General features: G+C 29.6%; 1 protein-coding gene across 3 annotated transcripts in view; it reads left to right on the top strand.

The window, feature by feature from the left end:
* LOC142327673 (protein C19orf12 homolog) overlaps positions 1–14,631 on the top strand; it is a 35,158-nt gene extending 20,527 nt beyond the window's left edge. For all 3 annotated transcript variants that reach the window (XM_075370908.1, XM_075370906.1, XM_075370907.1), the window contains exon 3: positions 7,422–14,631. In XM_075370908.1, the coding sequence (XP_075227023.1) occupies positions 7,422–7,681 (260 nt within the window). In that variant the 3' untranslated portion in view covers positions 7,682–14,631. The remainder of the gene's footprint in view (positions 1–7,421) is intronic.
* The last annotated feature ends 620 nt before the right edge of the window (positions 14,632–15,251 follow it).

Raw genomic sequence — 15,251 nt, 5'->3', positions numbered from 1 at the left:
TTTTGAGATTCTTAAAACAATATCAGTACTTTATTGAAGTAGCTTTTGTAGTTTAATATTACAGTGGTATGAAAATTATGGATTTCAAAAGTGTTTGAATTTTTTGATTCAAACTTACCAAAACAGGTCAGGTTAGCTCTATGCAATGCTCCAGTGTATTGCTCTTTAGCCAACACCTTGCAAACATCTAATGCTGAAACATATCAGTATAAGAACTGCATTAATGATTAAAAAAATGTTATATAATGGAAGATATCAAAATTTTGTTAGTGAATACAGTTAAAACTATAGAGTCCATGAAGTTCAGTCTGCTTCTTGAATGTGCAGGCGTTGTAAGGAAAAATTACTGCTACCAAGATTTATATTTCTACAGATGAGTTACTGCTACCGAGCTCTATAGATCTCGGTAGCAGTAACATTGTGGTGAATAACGTGAGCAATCTAGATGAATCACTAGAAAAAGCATTTCACATCATTTATGAAAAGTTACTTGACAGTAAAAACTTCCACTTACTTAGTTTAGATCATTTACCCTTCCAAATTAATGTTAACTATAAAAGAGTATGGCTGCCGGATGAGATGAAAAACAGTGCAAGCATTGACTGGGGGGCAATTTTGCAAGCATTGCAAAATCGAAAATCAAATGTCCCCAAGACTGTAAGTATGAAAATCATCCTGGTTTACTTTAGTTGAAAATGTGTTCCACAGTAATGTTGTAATATACTATTATACCAGCAAGGGTGATGGAACTAAGGATATGTATACTTTTCTTGTTAAGACTAAGCATCATAAACCTATTAGTCAAGCTGTTGAATAATGAGACTTATTTAATTAAACCTATTTTTAGAATGTACACATAAAAGATACCAGAAATTAGCAGATGGTGAGAACGAATACAAAATAAAAAACACAAATTTTAAAATGAAGTGGATAGCTGAACAGTCATAATGAATTTGATAACTTTTCAAATAAAGCATTAGAAAAAATTGTTAAAGTAGAGACAGATTACCAAATTAAAGGAAGCGGATGGAAACTAGTATCTATTGATGGTCTGTTTGTATCTGTAAATAAATACTTTCAGTGCATGACTCAACTTTTATAGAGCTTCCAGAGGTCATAAAAAATAAGCTTGCTGTGATCGTCATTAAAAACGTGTACGATAATTACTGCTTTAAATGGGCTATCTTACCTAAAAATATAAAAGTACACATCCAGAATGGTTTAACAAACATTACAAAGTTCTGCTTGATAGATATGACTTCAGCACGCTAAGTTTCCAGTTGAGGTAGATGATATTGAAAAATTTGAAAAAGCCATGTCATTTTGACATGAGAATAATACCTCTTAACTGTAGTGACGATAAAGATAAAGAGAAAGAACCACTAACACAAACGATTGAAGGCTTGAAAGAATAATCAAGCAATTGGTAGAATAAGGCAAGAAGATGCTTAATAGAAAATCAGAAGTATACAGCAACTATAACCTTAGGCGAAGACTGGTTATGAGCAAGATACCCAGAGTTAGACAGTCACGTTGGTTGCAACCATATATTGACTTTAATACCCAACGTAGGGCGGAAGCTAGGAACAGCTTTAAGAATGATTACTTTAAACTAATGAACAATGCTGTGTATAGGAAATCCCTTGAGAATGTACGAAATAGGATTTTGAAATAATGAAAATTGGAAAGAGATACCCAACATGGAATGGAAGTGCAAAATATGTTTGAGAAGGTTTACTTCAAAATTAAAAGAAGAAAATCAGTTAAGTATTATGAAGGAACTGTACCAGTTTATACATAACATTTTAAACTTCTTTACAGTGTTCTTATTTTCTCTATTTTTAATATCGTCTCTTACAATGTTATTATTAAGGAAAGTATTATGTGTTCATGTATCTGTGTTCATGTATTATGAAGGAAAGTTGAACAGAACTTTGAGGCAAGCAGTTAATTTACAAGGACTTAATCACAAGGTCATTGAATTAAATTTCCATCTTCAAAAGGAATATAGTAGATAAGATACTGTTTGCGGTAGAGCCCTTGAAAACGTATGCAATAGGATTTTGATTTAATGTTCAAATAATTTCCATCTTCAAAAGTGAATGAAGTAAATCAAAATCAAAAAATCGGACCAGAAAATACTAAATAACAAAAAAAAATTTGTTATGTTGAAAGGGGGTTCACATTTAGAGCTAAAGAACTGAAAGGAGGATTGGCAGTACGTTAGAGCTAACTATCTTGTTAACATTCACCTAAGACAAGTGAAACCACCATCATTAGATGGTTTTAGAACCATAAAAATACAACATAATCTTAAATTCGTATAAACGGAAACTAGTGGACACCTACTTTTTATAAAAAAAGAAAACAACAAGTTGAGGTTGAGACAATGGATAATGAGGAGGACTACACTTCTAGCCATTGCGTACAAGTGAAATATCCCAATTTCACTTGTACTAGATAACTGCCGTATTGTGAATTTTCGACACTTTGGATCTTTCTTGTTCTCAGGTTTGTTATTTGATTACCTACTATGGTTCTTCAGTTCTAAATGCGAATCCACCTTGTCCACCTTTCTATCTTTTTCATCCTAAGTTCTAACTATTCAATTAGTTAATAGAGCAGACCAATAAATAAGAAAACTGGAACACAAAAGACATCAAATTGATAAATGTAAACAAGAATGAACTTGCCTGCTAAAATGCAGATTTTTTTTTTTTTTTTTTTTTTTTGTCTTCAGTCATTTGACTGGTTTGATGCAGCTCTCCAAGATTCCCTATCTAGTGCTAGTCGTTTCATTTCAGTATACCCTCTACATCCTACATTCCTAACAATTTGTTTTACATATTCCAAACGTGGCCTGCCTACACAATTTTTTCCTTCTACCTGTCCTTCCAATATTAAAGCGACTATTCCAGGATGCCTTAGTATGTGGCCTATAAGTTGCCTATAAGTTAGTATTAAGCCCATAAAATGCAGATATTTTCTTTATATTTTCCAGGCACTCTTGGCAGGGTGCTTAATTGATCTTGGAAAGATCACAGAAAGAAAATAACTTTTCAATACAACCAAATCTTCAGTGTAATGATCTAATAGTTATCGATAATTTACAAATGTATTCACATCTGTAAGACTTACTGGTTTAGGAACCTCTGTGACAACTTAATTTTTATAGCATAACTGCATGGTCATTAGTCAGTAATAGAGGAAACAACACCAAGCATATACAGAATCAGAGGAATCCCGGATAGAAGGATTTCAGGCCACAGAACCTTTGCTTTGGTATTTCAGTACTTCCCCTCTGGAACATTGCCGTCTTCTTCATATACTGCTGGACTGCAAGAGCAACATCCTATTGAGGAAGAAGAAACATAATTCAACATTTTGAACATAGTCTGAGCATCAGTAACAGAAGAATCTCTTACCTCACTAATTTAACACAAAGTAAGGTTTAGAAAATACTTCAAAAATATAAGCTCTGTTCTTTTAATCTTCAAAAGGTATAAAATTTATTTCTAAGAGATCATTCTGATTGTTACAATTTTTGTCAATGGATTCTGGACAATGTTAATAATGTAGTCTGTTTTGTTTACCGATAAAGGCACAGTTATTCAAAGAGGAATTTTTAATTCAAAAAACAATTTGGAATCATGAAATCCACACAACACCATTAAAACAGGTACCATGTCAACATTTGGTGTAGTATTATAGGCCACATAATATTGGGACCATTTATTTTCAATGAAACTTTTTGGGTGCTTCATTCTTTTTGTTTTAAGGTTTTGCACAATAATTTGCCAGATTTAGCAAAGGTTGTTTCTCTGATAACAAGAAGGCAGATGATGTTCCAGCATGATAGGACACTGCACACCTTTCTCTGGCAGTTAAACTACTTTTAAATGTGACTTTTTAAAAATAAGTGGATTGGATGTGATGGATCTATCAACTGGCCTGCAGTGCTACCTGCTGTAACACCTCTGGACTACCCCCTGTAGGGCCACTTGAAATCACTACTATATGAGAAAAAGTGTAATATAAGAGAAGAGATTAGAATTCTCAGGGCAGTATAACATAAGGGCTTGTATTACAGTTACATATCCTGAAAGTTGGTTGAACAAAATAACTCTGATGAAATACAGAAATCCATCAAAAACATTATTCATCAGGCAGATTGCTGTCTCCACTGTGGTGGGGGACATTTTCAGCAGTTTATTCAATTGTTTGTATTCATTATTTTATAAAATTTTAATTCTTTTTTTAATAATGAAATTTTTGTTTCATTTTATACATAGTTAAAATCTGCCACATTTTGAAATGTTTGGTTTTTATTAAACTTGAAATTCTTATCTTTGTATTTAGTTTCTGTGGACTTTATTCATACCATTTTACTCAAAATCAAATTCTCTACAAGTTTTGTTTAAAACTTTTATTATTATTACTCAATTATCAAATTTTTTATGCCAAACATAAAATAGTGTGTTTTTCAACCCCAATACTTAGTCTTTTATTACAGATTTCTCTAAAACCCCTTAATTTTGGTCCCAAGAGTTACAAGACACTAACGACACAGAAATCAAGACATTTATTACCACTAGAACATATCCTGATGGTTGAGATTACATTCTTTGTGAATCATTCTGTATAAAAATTCACATTATTAGAAAATTTTTCTTTTTTTTAGATTAAACCAAATATTTATTTAAATATTCAAATTTTAATTAGATAATATTACTAGTATTTTATTAATAATTTTTATACCAGGCTGTAACACTTGAAAAAATCCCTAAATTTTCTGGAAAGGAAAATTACTGATTTAAATCTCATTAAGCACTTACAACCTTACTTATCATTTTATTTTTTTCTACACTGATAACGATGTTTACATCCCGAATTAATCCCGTGGGAGAAAACCGTAAACAGAAATTTTTACTTAATATTCTGAGGCGGCTGAAAGAGAATATTCATCGTAAACAATGAGGTATATTTGAAGTTAATTGAGTTTACTATGATGATGGTTTTCCCATCCTCATAGCTTACAAAAATGATTCTTGCTACACACCAACCATACTCAACAATTTAGGTCCCCAGCAAACTTCTTTTTCCCAAAATGAAACTCAAGCTCAAAGATTGCCTACCATTTTTACAACATACCAATGGAGATCAAATGTGAGTCACAAAAGATGACACACTTAAAGACTGGATTTTGTTTTATTATTGATTAAGTATCAGAAGTAGTAGTAATAGTTTAAATATGAATAGAAGTATTTTATTACTTAACAAAGGGACTGATTTGAAGGAGATGGTGCAAATTTACATCAGATATTCATTTCTTATAAGCCCGATCTCAGAACATATTGATTGCACTTGCACTTTATGTATGGCAGGACTCAAAAATTTAACCATTGTTAAAGAAAAAAAACATTTGCTGTCAGAAGTTTATGTTAAATTAAATCTTACAGTTTGACATTAGTTATTTATGCACATGTTGGAGCAAGTCACAGTCTGTTAATCAATTAAAACTACCTTAATATACAAGTTCCACTTGGAAAGATCTCTGTAAGCTTAGAATTACTTAAATTACTAGCATCTTACTATACTTTAGCATTGTTGTGAAATCTTGAATCAATAAAAATTAAATTTTGGTTAGAAAGTGCATTTGGAAAGATACTGTGCACTGGAATTATGAAAATATAATAACAATACTATCTTAATTATTACTGTGTATTTTTATTTCATTATTTTATAGAAACTAATATTATAATAACTGGAATAGTCTATTAACCAACATCAGTACAACACAGCACACATTTCAATTTGTTTTCAATCACTTTAACCAGCTGATGTACTGGAGTGTCGCGTACATATGTCATCACAGTTTTTAATTCATTAATTTTGCATGGTCTGCTCCGCTAACACTACTTTTTTTCACTGCCCCCCCCCCCCGCCCTTCCATAGAAAGTAATCTGAGGGAGTCAGATCTGGCAATCGTGCTGGTCACAAACCCCTCAAAATCAAAATGATTCATTCACCACACATGTCATAAATAATTCATTGACATGTTAGCTGTGTACGCTGTGGCACCATCTTGTTTGAAATAACTGTGATTGATTTTAACTTCTGTTAACTGAATAATGAAGTTTGTTAAAACAGCACAATAATGATCACTATTATCTGTATTTTCAAAAAAGATTGGACTCACAATGCGCATTCTACTCGCATCAACCCAGACTCCAATTTTCGCTTCATGTAAAGATTGTTTATGTAATTCATGGAGGTTAGTTTTTTTTTTATCACAGATGTATTTTTAGAATTAATATACCCTCCCAAATGAAACCACATTTCATCTGTAAAAAAACATAATGTCAAGGATACCTACGGAATTTTGGTCAATAAAACATTTAAACCATTGGCAATAATTTAGTCTTTTGGCATGATCTGTAGGTTTCAGTTCTTGATTACATATAATTACATATTATTACTTTGTAGGGAGACAAATTCAGTTATTTCCTTACAGCTTTATGTGCTGTGCCAAGTTCAATATCTTGCTGCTATGTTAACTTTTACAGCATTGACTTTGATGAACTTTCGACTGTAGCATCTAAAATATCAAGCAGCTTCTGTTCGTTTAGTTTAGGTGTGGTCTTCCACTTCGATCAGCATCTTCAATTTCGATAAGAGTTCAAAATGTATTCTGATGAGGAACAGAAAGAAATATTTGGAAACTTTACAGAAAACTTGTGCTTCACTAAATCAGTATAATTATCACTTTCACAAAAGACATGTTCAACGAGAAAAATGCGTTCCGTTACTGAAAGAACCTTTACGTTTTTTGCAACTATTGATTCTGATAAACAAAACAACATGAAATGAAACAAAGCACATATAATCACAACTCAGCAACTGACATCTTCGTTTATTACTGAGCAATACCCAACAAACCCACAGGGTAACCAACCTAATGCTGAAAGAAGAGAACGCACCATATAATTCTAAAGCATATTGCACAGCAACTTTCGGAATGTACTGTATAATGTATAATATAGATGATATTACAATCGGCCATCTCCATTACATTTTACAGAATGTTTTGGGTATCAGATAGCTTTCTTTCTGCTTGATGGGTTCCTCATTGTACTTGTGGATAACAGTCGACCAAAAACACATTTGACTGAACACTTCTTGAGGGACACTTATTAAAATGTGATTCCACTGAGTTTCTTTGATTTTTTATAACAGTAGGTAAAACATGGACTGGATTCATCATTAAATGCCACAGACTCATAGAGGGTGGGAAGATAATGAAGACCATTCAGTTTTAACTTTGTTGTTTACACATCCATTTATAATTATAACAAATTATTAATTATTTATTCATAATATAATTATTTATTTTAATATCTAATTTTTCTTCATGCATTTAGGTGGAATTGCTGGGGGTATTACTGCAGCAGCATCCAGTAAAAATTCATTCCGTCCTGTAGCTAAAGTAATTCTTGAAGACATGTCACCAAAGCAACAAGCATTACTTGCTTCAAGAGTTCACAATATTCTTCGGGAATTTAATGTCACCGATTTAGTTTTGTTATTACCAATTATTCAAGGAAATGCTAGGTTGGGTGAAGCTGTTATGAGTGCTCTTTTAGGATTTATACAAAGTGAAATGAATCTTAGACTGATGTAGATGTATTAATTTTTTCTTTATTTACTTAGATTATGTTCATAGGTATTCTGTTATCAATCATTCTGTTAATTATCAAATGTTTATTTAATAATCTTTAATTTTATTTTTAAATAACTTGTGATTTTTAGTTTTAATGTGTTTATTTTCCTTTATTATTATTCTATCGCGTGCTACCTTAACTTTCGTAAATTTATACTTTTAAATTAAGTAAATTCAAATTTGATTTATACCGATAACATTTATATTTTATGTTTGACACGTCTCACTCATACTTCTTTATCAGTAATTTTTAAATTTAATAATTTACTTCATAATGATGATAAAATTTAAGGATGGTCTTATTTTATTCTCCAATCACTTTTCTTGTTTTCTTGTTACCTGTATAATTTAATTTTATGGTACTTACGTATTAACACCACCGTAGCTACAGCGTTAGGTTATGTAATTAACCTAACCTCTTATAATTAACATTAAATATGCATAATATATACAACTTAATATTATACAAATAATATAACCTTAATGTTATAGCACCAAAATCCAATTAATGTTAAACCACCGAAATCCAATTGACTACTTTGTTTTTAAATAAAGCTGTAGCTGCGGTGGCATTAATACGTAAGTACCAAGGTTAGCGAGCGTAGGTTATATTTAGTTAGGTTATTTTGATATACGTATGATTTTAAGTCAACATAACCTAAAGCTGTAGCTGCAGTGGCGTTAATACGTAAGTACCCATTTTATTAAATATGTCTTAAAAAACTAGAAAATAGATAAAAAAATGTTGTTTTCCTGTTATATCTTGAATTTTTCCCGTAGAATTTAACAACCTTAAAATTATCTTTTCTCATTGTCATTTCAGTAAGTTTTTAACCGTTAATGTGTATACATTTTTCTAGCGCTATAAATGGTATTTCTGTCAAAATGTTTTTAAAAGTCATTGTAACTTGTTTGTTCATTTTGATAAATTGAGTAAAATTAATATTCACATAATGTAAAATAACCATTATTGAATTATAAAAGACTCAGAAATAAAAATATTATTTTATGCATGGTTTCCACAGTCAGGAATAGTCAGAAAATTTAAACTTAGTCAGGAAAAGTCGGGAAAAATTGCAAAAACTTCAGAGAATTGCATTTTCAGAGGTGGCTTTTCCATTAACAAATTTCTTCTTGTGGAGAATTTGCACAAAGAGACAGTAATTTATCAGCAAAAAGTTTATACGCAATTGTAGATGCTGGGCTCAAGAAGAATGTTTTCATTATCAAAAGAAAAATGCTCACTGCAATGAGAAGCTCTAGAAGATGATATGAAGAATGTCTTGTAGAAAAAACAGAAACCTCTCAAGAACAGAATAGAGCCTTGAAAAGGAAAATGCAAGCAGAAATTAAAAAACTGGAAGAAAAACGAAAAAGTTGAAAGCTACAGTCTTGGCAAAAGAAGAATAGAATAGAAACTACCAAAATTAAACTTTTAGAATAGGGAAAACTATTAGGAACCTAAAGGTATTGAAAAAAATTTCCCCCCTGTTTTATTTATACATAATACGAATGTATCGTCAATCAAAATCTCATATTATTATTTTTTTTTTTTTAATTTTTGGTGTACAATTGAATAATAATCATAAAATATTTTTCAAGTAGATATTAATAATATTTGTTTTCTGTACAAAATAAGGTGTTGTGTTCTAGTTTTCTTTCCTGTATTACTTTAGTCGCAGTGATTTTTAGTTTTCCTTTTAAGTTGTGATCATGCATATAATTTTTATTAAATTGAAATGTGTGTTTCTTAGCATTTTTATATAAACCAAGTTATTAAATGTTTTTTTTTTTTACTTTGCAAAATTGTGTATGCTAGTTATTGTGAAAAATTTTTAAGCAACCTTAGATGAGAGCCAATTATTTTTAAAAATTGCTTTAATTGGTTTTTATTTCTTAGTTGCGTTAATTTTAACTATCATGATGTTGATTTTTATGCAAGAAACTTATTAAATATTGTTGTTTTTTTTTTTTTTTACTTTGCAATATAATTGATTTACTGAAACAGTTTATCACAAAAAAATAGCCCAGTTTTAAATGTATATTGTAAAAAAAAATCATTAAAAAATAAACTTTAAAAATTAATGTAATAATAAGAAAAGCCACTAGTTCAGCAGTTATGGGGATGATGAAGGCTGCAAAAAATAAAATATGTATATAATTTGCTGAGTAATGGCAGTAGCATAGCATTATGAGAGTCAGGAAGTTTTTACTATATTGGTCAGGAAAAATGAATTTTAAATCTGGTGAGAACCCTGTTGTATATCTTGCACGAGTGTGATTGATTTACAGCAACTCTATTAGAAAATTATTCCATATATGTCAGCACATTGCTTTATGATTGCAATCTGTAACAGCAACTGTGTAGGCTGTATTAATATGAAATTGCTATATTTTTCCTCACCAAAGGTCTTAACTTGGGAATTATTTTAAAAGAATGTTTTTCTTAAATATTTTCTTCATCCCCATTATAATAGCAGTTATTTTTAATTATTGTCTTTTTCCTGTTTGTTTTTTGTTTTCATTTTTGGACCAGTTCATTATTACAAAAACCAGGAGTTGTTTGACTGAAGACAATCAAAAAAATTCAGAATTTTAAAATTATTTTCTACATGTCTAATAAAAGCATAAAGTTCATTTAGGTTGAAAAATAATCAGTGGAGAACTTTATTTATAGTTAAACAAAAGAATGTAGGTTTAGAGAAAAGTATTTTATATAATGATTCTCTTATCTTTACGTTACAGTAAACAAAATTGATAAGATTAATTAAATTACTTATAAACACTTGATTTTTTTATTTTATTATAAACAGATTTCATCCACATTCAAATATACTAGCCCCTTCCTTTATTTATGCATTTTGCCAATTTAATTGAAGTATTTGTATTTAATTTTATAGGTTTTATAGGTCAATGTTACACAACATTACACATAAATAATGAATTGTAAATGTTAACATTATGCATTAATATTTCAGAACCTATCTTTTAATATAAAATCTTGTTTGTTTAACTGATATTAGTTTCCTCATATTTTAATTTTTTTTTTACCTGTCTGGTTAATCTACATTCACATGAGAAGATTGTCTTTTACAGGAAAAAGTGTACAAAACTATTATATACTAAAGAAAATTTATCTACATAGTTGATATTAACTTTGGGTGAGAACATGAAAAGTATCTTTACTTTATTCTTAATCATAGAAGTAGCACAAATCTGTATTGAAAATAAAAAATACATTCAGAAGAATAGACTGCTACAGTGTTTATTCTATGTTATATTGACAATGTTTAATTTTTATAGATTATAATTATAAAAAACAATTATTTTATTTAACTGTGATTTTTTTAATATAAAATGGTGTAAAGTAATGGAAAAATGAGTTTCAGCAGATATTAATGTCAGTTAATTAGAAAAGAAATTTATTTTTTTAAATTGGATTTTTTCAAATAAATTCAAAAATTTTTTATTGATTTTATCATAATATATAACATATATGTTGTATTTTAACATGTATTTTTGTACGCATAAGCTTTTATATTTAGAAATGTATTTTTACCGTTTTTAAATTGTTATATTTGAAAATTGTCTAGTTTATAATAATTATTTTAAAATAGTCAGTACTTTTATCTGTGGTTTGCTATTAACTTAGTGTGTTATATTCAATTTAAGTACAATATATTGTATCATATGTGATATAATTATCACTATGATTTTTTTTTTAAATGTATCCATTAGTAAGTTTTTAATCAGAGTTAACAGATCTTCATTAGATTTTTATTCTTTCTTTCATAAAATAAAATGGTTTATAAAAATGAGTTTTAGAAATCCTGAATTTCATTCAGTTCAGTATTTACTTATAAACATTATTTTTGTAATCATAAATGTCATGATTTATATTATAGAATTATTACTTTACAGAGATAGAGGGTGGATGCAACACTGTGGCAATAATCTTTTACATATGTATATAATTTTTAAACATGAAAATGAATTTCATAAAAGCATGAATATTATCACAGCTTTTAAAAATACTTGTAACTCTGAGATATATGATTAATCTGTATGATAGTCATATGGGTGTTCAAAAAAGAATGTAGCAGTTTTAAAGCTTGTTAATATCTTTTAACTTTGACTTATAGTAATGAATGGCAAATAATGTAATTCTTACCGTTTTCTAATATGAGTGTTCAATTTGAGTACTTTTAGTCATACGACTAACATCCAATTAATAGGAGAGTTCATCCGATACTTTAACTGGCATGTCTAGAGTAAGTAAACAAGAGCTACTTTAATCATGTGCCTCAAATCAGATAGATCAAAAGATCATGAAGGCAACCAACTGATATACTCAATATCATTTTTAAAACCCCAAAGAAAAAAAATCACATGGAATCAGAGTGGGTACCTTGGGGGCCAGTGCAAACAAGCTCTGTCATTGACTGACCGATCCAACAGAAAAAGTATTAAACAAACAATCCTGTACAGAATTATGCTGGTAGTAAGAAGGTGCACCATCTTGTTGCCAAATAAAATTTTCTGATCCATTTAAGCAACTCCTGTTATGCTTGCTTCAGCGAAAAAGAACAGCCAAAACATTGAATTTTTTGGATTTCCTTTTACACTGTTCATGGAATTTTTCTGACCCCCTCCCCCAGATTATGTGTGTTAATTTTGTGTCGCTAGACACAGTACAGTCACAAAGCCATCTTCATGCTGCAACATTTTGATCTCATAGTAGGCATGAACAGCATAGTTGGTAGGCTTCAAAGCCTAAACTGTTTACAGGTTGTGACCAGTATCGATGTGTATGTAAGTGTTCCTTAACAACAATTAAAAACTAAATACTAAAACTCCTTAAAAACTATTCCATACTGTCAGCAGAGTACCAGCATTGTTAGTTTATGGCTGGCCTTCCTAACAGATTGTTTCAAGACAAAACAGGAAATATTCCCAGACACATTCAGCATTTTTTCAGATACACTGTCATCCTGTACTCTTCTTTACAGACATCCAGTCATTTCAAACCAGTTATGCATTGACGAAAGTTATTGTTACTTGGGAGGATCACAATTAAGCATTCTACAGAATGCATGTTGAACTCTAAAACAGATTCACATATAGCAAACTGTAAAACGCAAAAGACTCTCTTTTAACATCTTTGCAACAGTGCTGTCGGGCAAAGAGATAGGGAATTAATCTATGGCCAGTATACAACTAAAACTGCCCTTTCAGCTTTTAGATTCTAGACTTAAATCAACATTATACACCTACTTCAAGAGGTATTATAACAAGAAAATTATAATGCCAATATTATTTTTATACACCTATAAATAGTTCAAAACATTATGTTAATATTCATTTATATTTTCTTATCATGGCAATTATTTCCACCTTATCTATCTATTTCAATAAGAATAAAGGAAAAAATACAAGTTTATTAAAAGATAGAATATCTTTAATAATGTTCTGCTTGACTGAATGTTCTGTTCATTTGCAATTATTACCTATGATCATTATAAAAGAAAAAAATATAAGGCTGACAGTTCTGAAAAATTTATGAAGACTGATTTTTATTGATTGATAGATATGCAACATTAATCTATTGATAATTAAATATATCATTGTGTTTTGTCAGTTAATATATATATATATATATATATATATATATATATAAACGACTAGTTTGTACATAACTTTACACGTAATATAAATATGCAACTACATAACTATTTATATCAATAATTCCTCCAAAGTAGACGGTATTATATTTATTTATATTAAAAAATGTTTTTGTGGTACTTCCATCTTCAGTTTATTTTTTTATTTTTATTAAAGTAGTTATAATCATACTTAAAATGCTAGGATAACAAGGTTGATATTCTGCAATTTATTTTTGTTTGGGTCATTGAAGGAGGCACTGGATGAACATTGATTCCAGAATGACAACGAAGAGGAGTCTGTGACAAATAGTTTATGACACGTCCTCAAACTTTCCTTCAGCCAGTCTCAAATCAGGAGTATGCTGGGTATCCCATACTCCAGAGAAAGTTCTTTTTCATTTGCCTGCCTCCTACTGTCCTATCTTTCTGTGCTCATCCATCATTCATCTCATGCCTTAAAATTCATTCAAATTATTTCTTACACTTTTTGTATCTCGGCATCTCATAACAAACATCTTTTATCTTGGTAGAAGCCAGTGCACTATTTGCACTTCTTCCTGTCTTCTGCCTTCATCTTTCATCATCTATTACTTAAGTTACCAATTACTTGAACTCGCTGTTTCCAACTCCTTAACTTGGGATTTTATCTTTCTCCACACGTAATTTTATTTTTATTGTTAGTTAGCCGAATGCTATAAATAATTTTACATTAATACTTATAAAGTATTGAAATATAAAATTATTTACAGGCAAAGCTTAGCCAACATTATTTCCTTATTTACTAGGCTTTCTTCATCTTCAGCAGTTTAATGTTCCCTTCTGATTTTTTGACCTGTGGTATTTTGATATTCCGTTCCATATCTGCACTTCATATAGTTGTCCATGTCAATTTATGTTCACATCATTTAACAGATGAATGTGATCATTCATAATTAAAACATTTAGCTGTAAGGAAAGGAATTAGAATTTTCAAACTGGTTCCTAACACCCATGTATTAGTGTTTTTTCTCAAAAAAATTTGTTAAAATGCAATTTTTTATAAAAATTTATATTTTGATACAGGGTACAGGTTATTTGTCTGTTAAATTTATTCTTAAGTTTTAGAATTTATTTAAATTATTAATATTTATGTTTCTAATATAGTTAATATAAACATATCAGTAAGTTTTAATGTGTTGTTTTTGTAACTCAACTTACCAGTAAAATATAAAAACTTACCAGTAAAATATACAATATAATGTATTAATATTTAATTGTTTTCAGATTTATTTTTGTCTTTTAATCCTGAAATAGTGTAATAAAATTAAAATTAAAATTAATTCTCTTGATAAGTGGTTGAAGAAGTGGAATAAAATGGTTCTTAAGTATTTAATCCTACACTCATTAAGCATGAATAATCTAATCGACATCATAAGTAGTTAATTTACTTATTTAGGTAATATCGGATAATTAAAATGTATCAATGATGTGATTTTGCATAGTTTTGATTTGCAGTCTCATGCTTTTACATAATCATGGAGGATTAAGGTTTTGTATTAAAATAATAGAAACTCCATTTTAAGATTGAGACTATGAGTTGGAAAACCTGCAGGATTAAGAGAATTTAAAAATTATGGAGGATAGTGGACTGCATCTTCAGTATTGATTACAGATCAATATTCCTTGCTTTGCCCTTCAACTTTTTCTAAAATCATATTATTAATTTCAAATGCAGAAATATTTTGAGGAGTTATGATAAACCTTTTGCAAAGCCACTCGTTACATTAGTGTAGCAGCTATTCCTGATAATGCTACACTGACTGCAACATTTTTAGTTGAGTGAATCTGAGCAAGAAGAAGATTGATTAAGAAAGTTTTCCCACTGCCAA

The sequence above is a fragment of the Lycorma delicatula genome, chromosome 7 (genome assembly GCF_047948215.1).
Source record: "Lycorma delicatula isolate Av1 chromosome 7, ASM4794821v1, whole genome shotgun sequence".
NCBI classification, from domain to species: domain Eukaryota; kingdom Metazoa; phylum Arthropoda; class Insecta; order Hemiptera; family Fulgoridae; genus Lycorma; species Lycorma delicatula.
The sequence above is the reverse complement of the archived record's forward strand: the minus strand, read 5'-3'. Positions and strand labels throughout refer to the sequence as shown.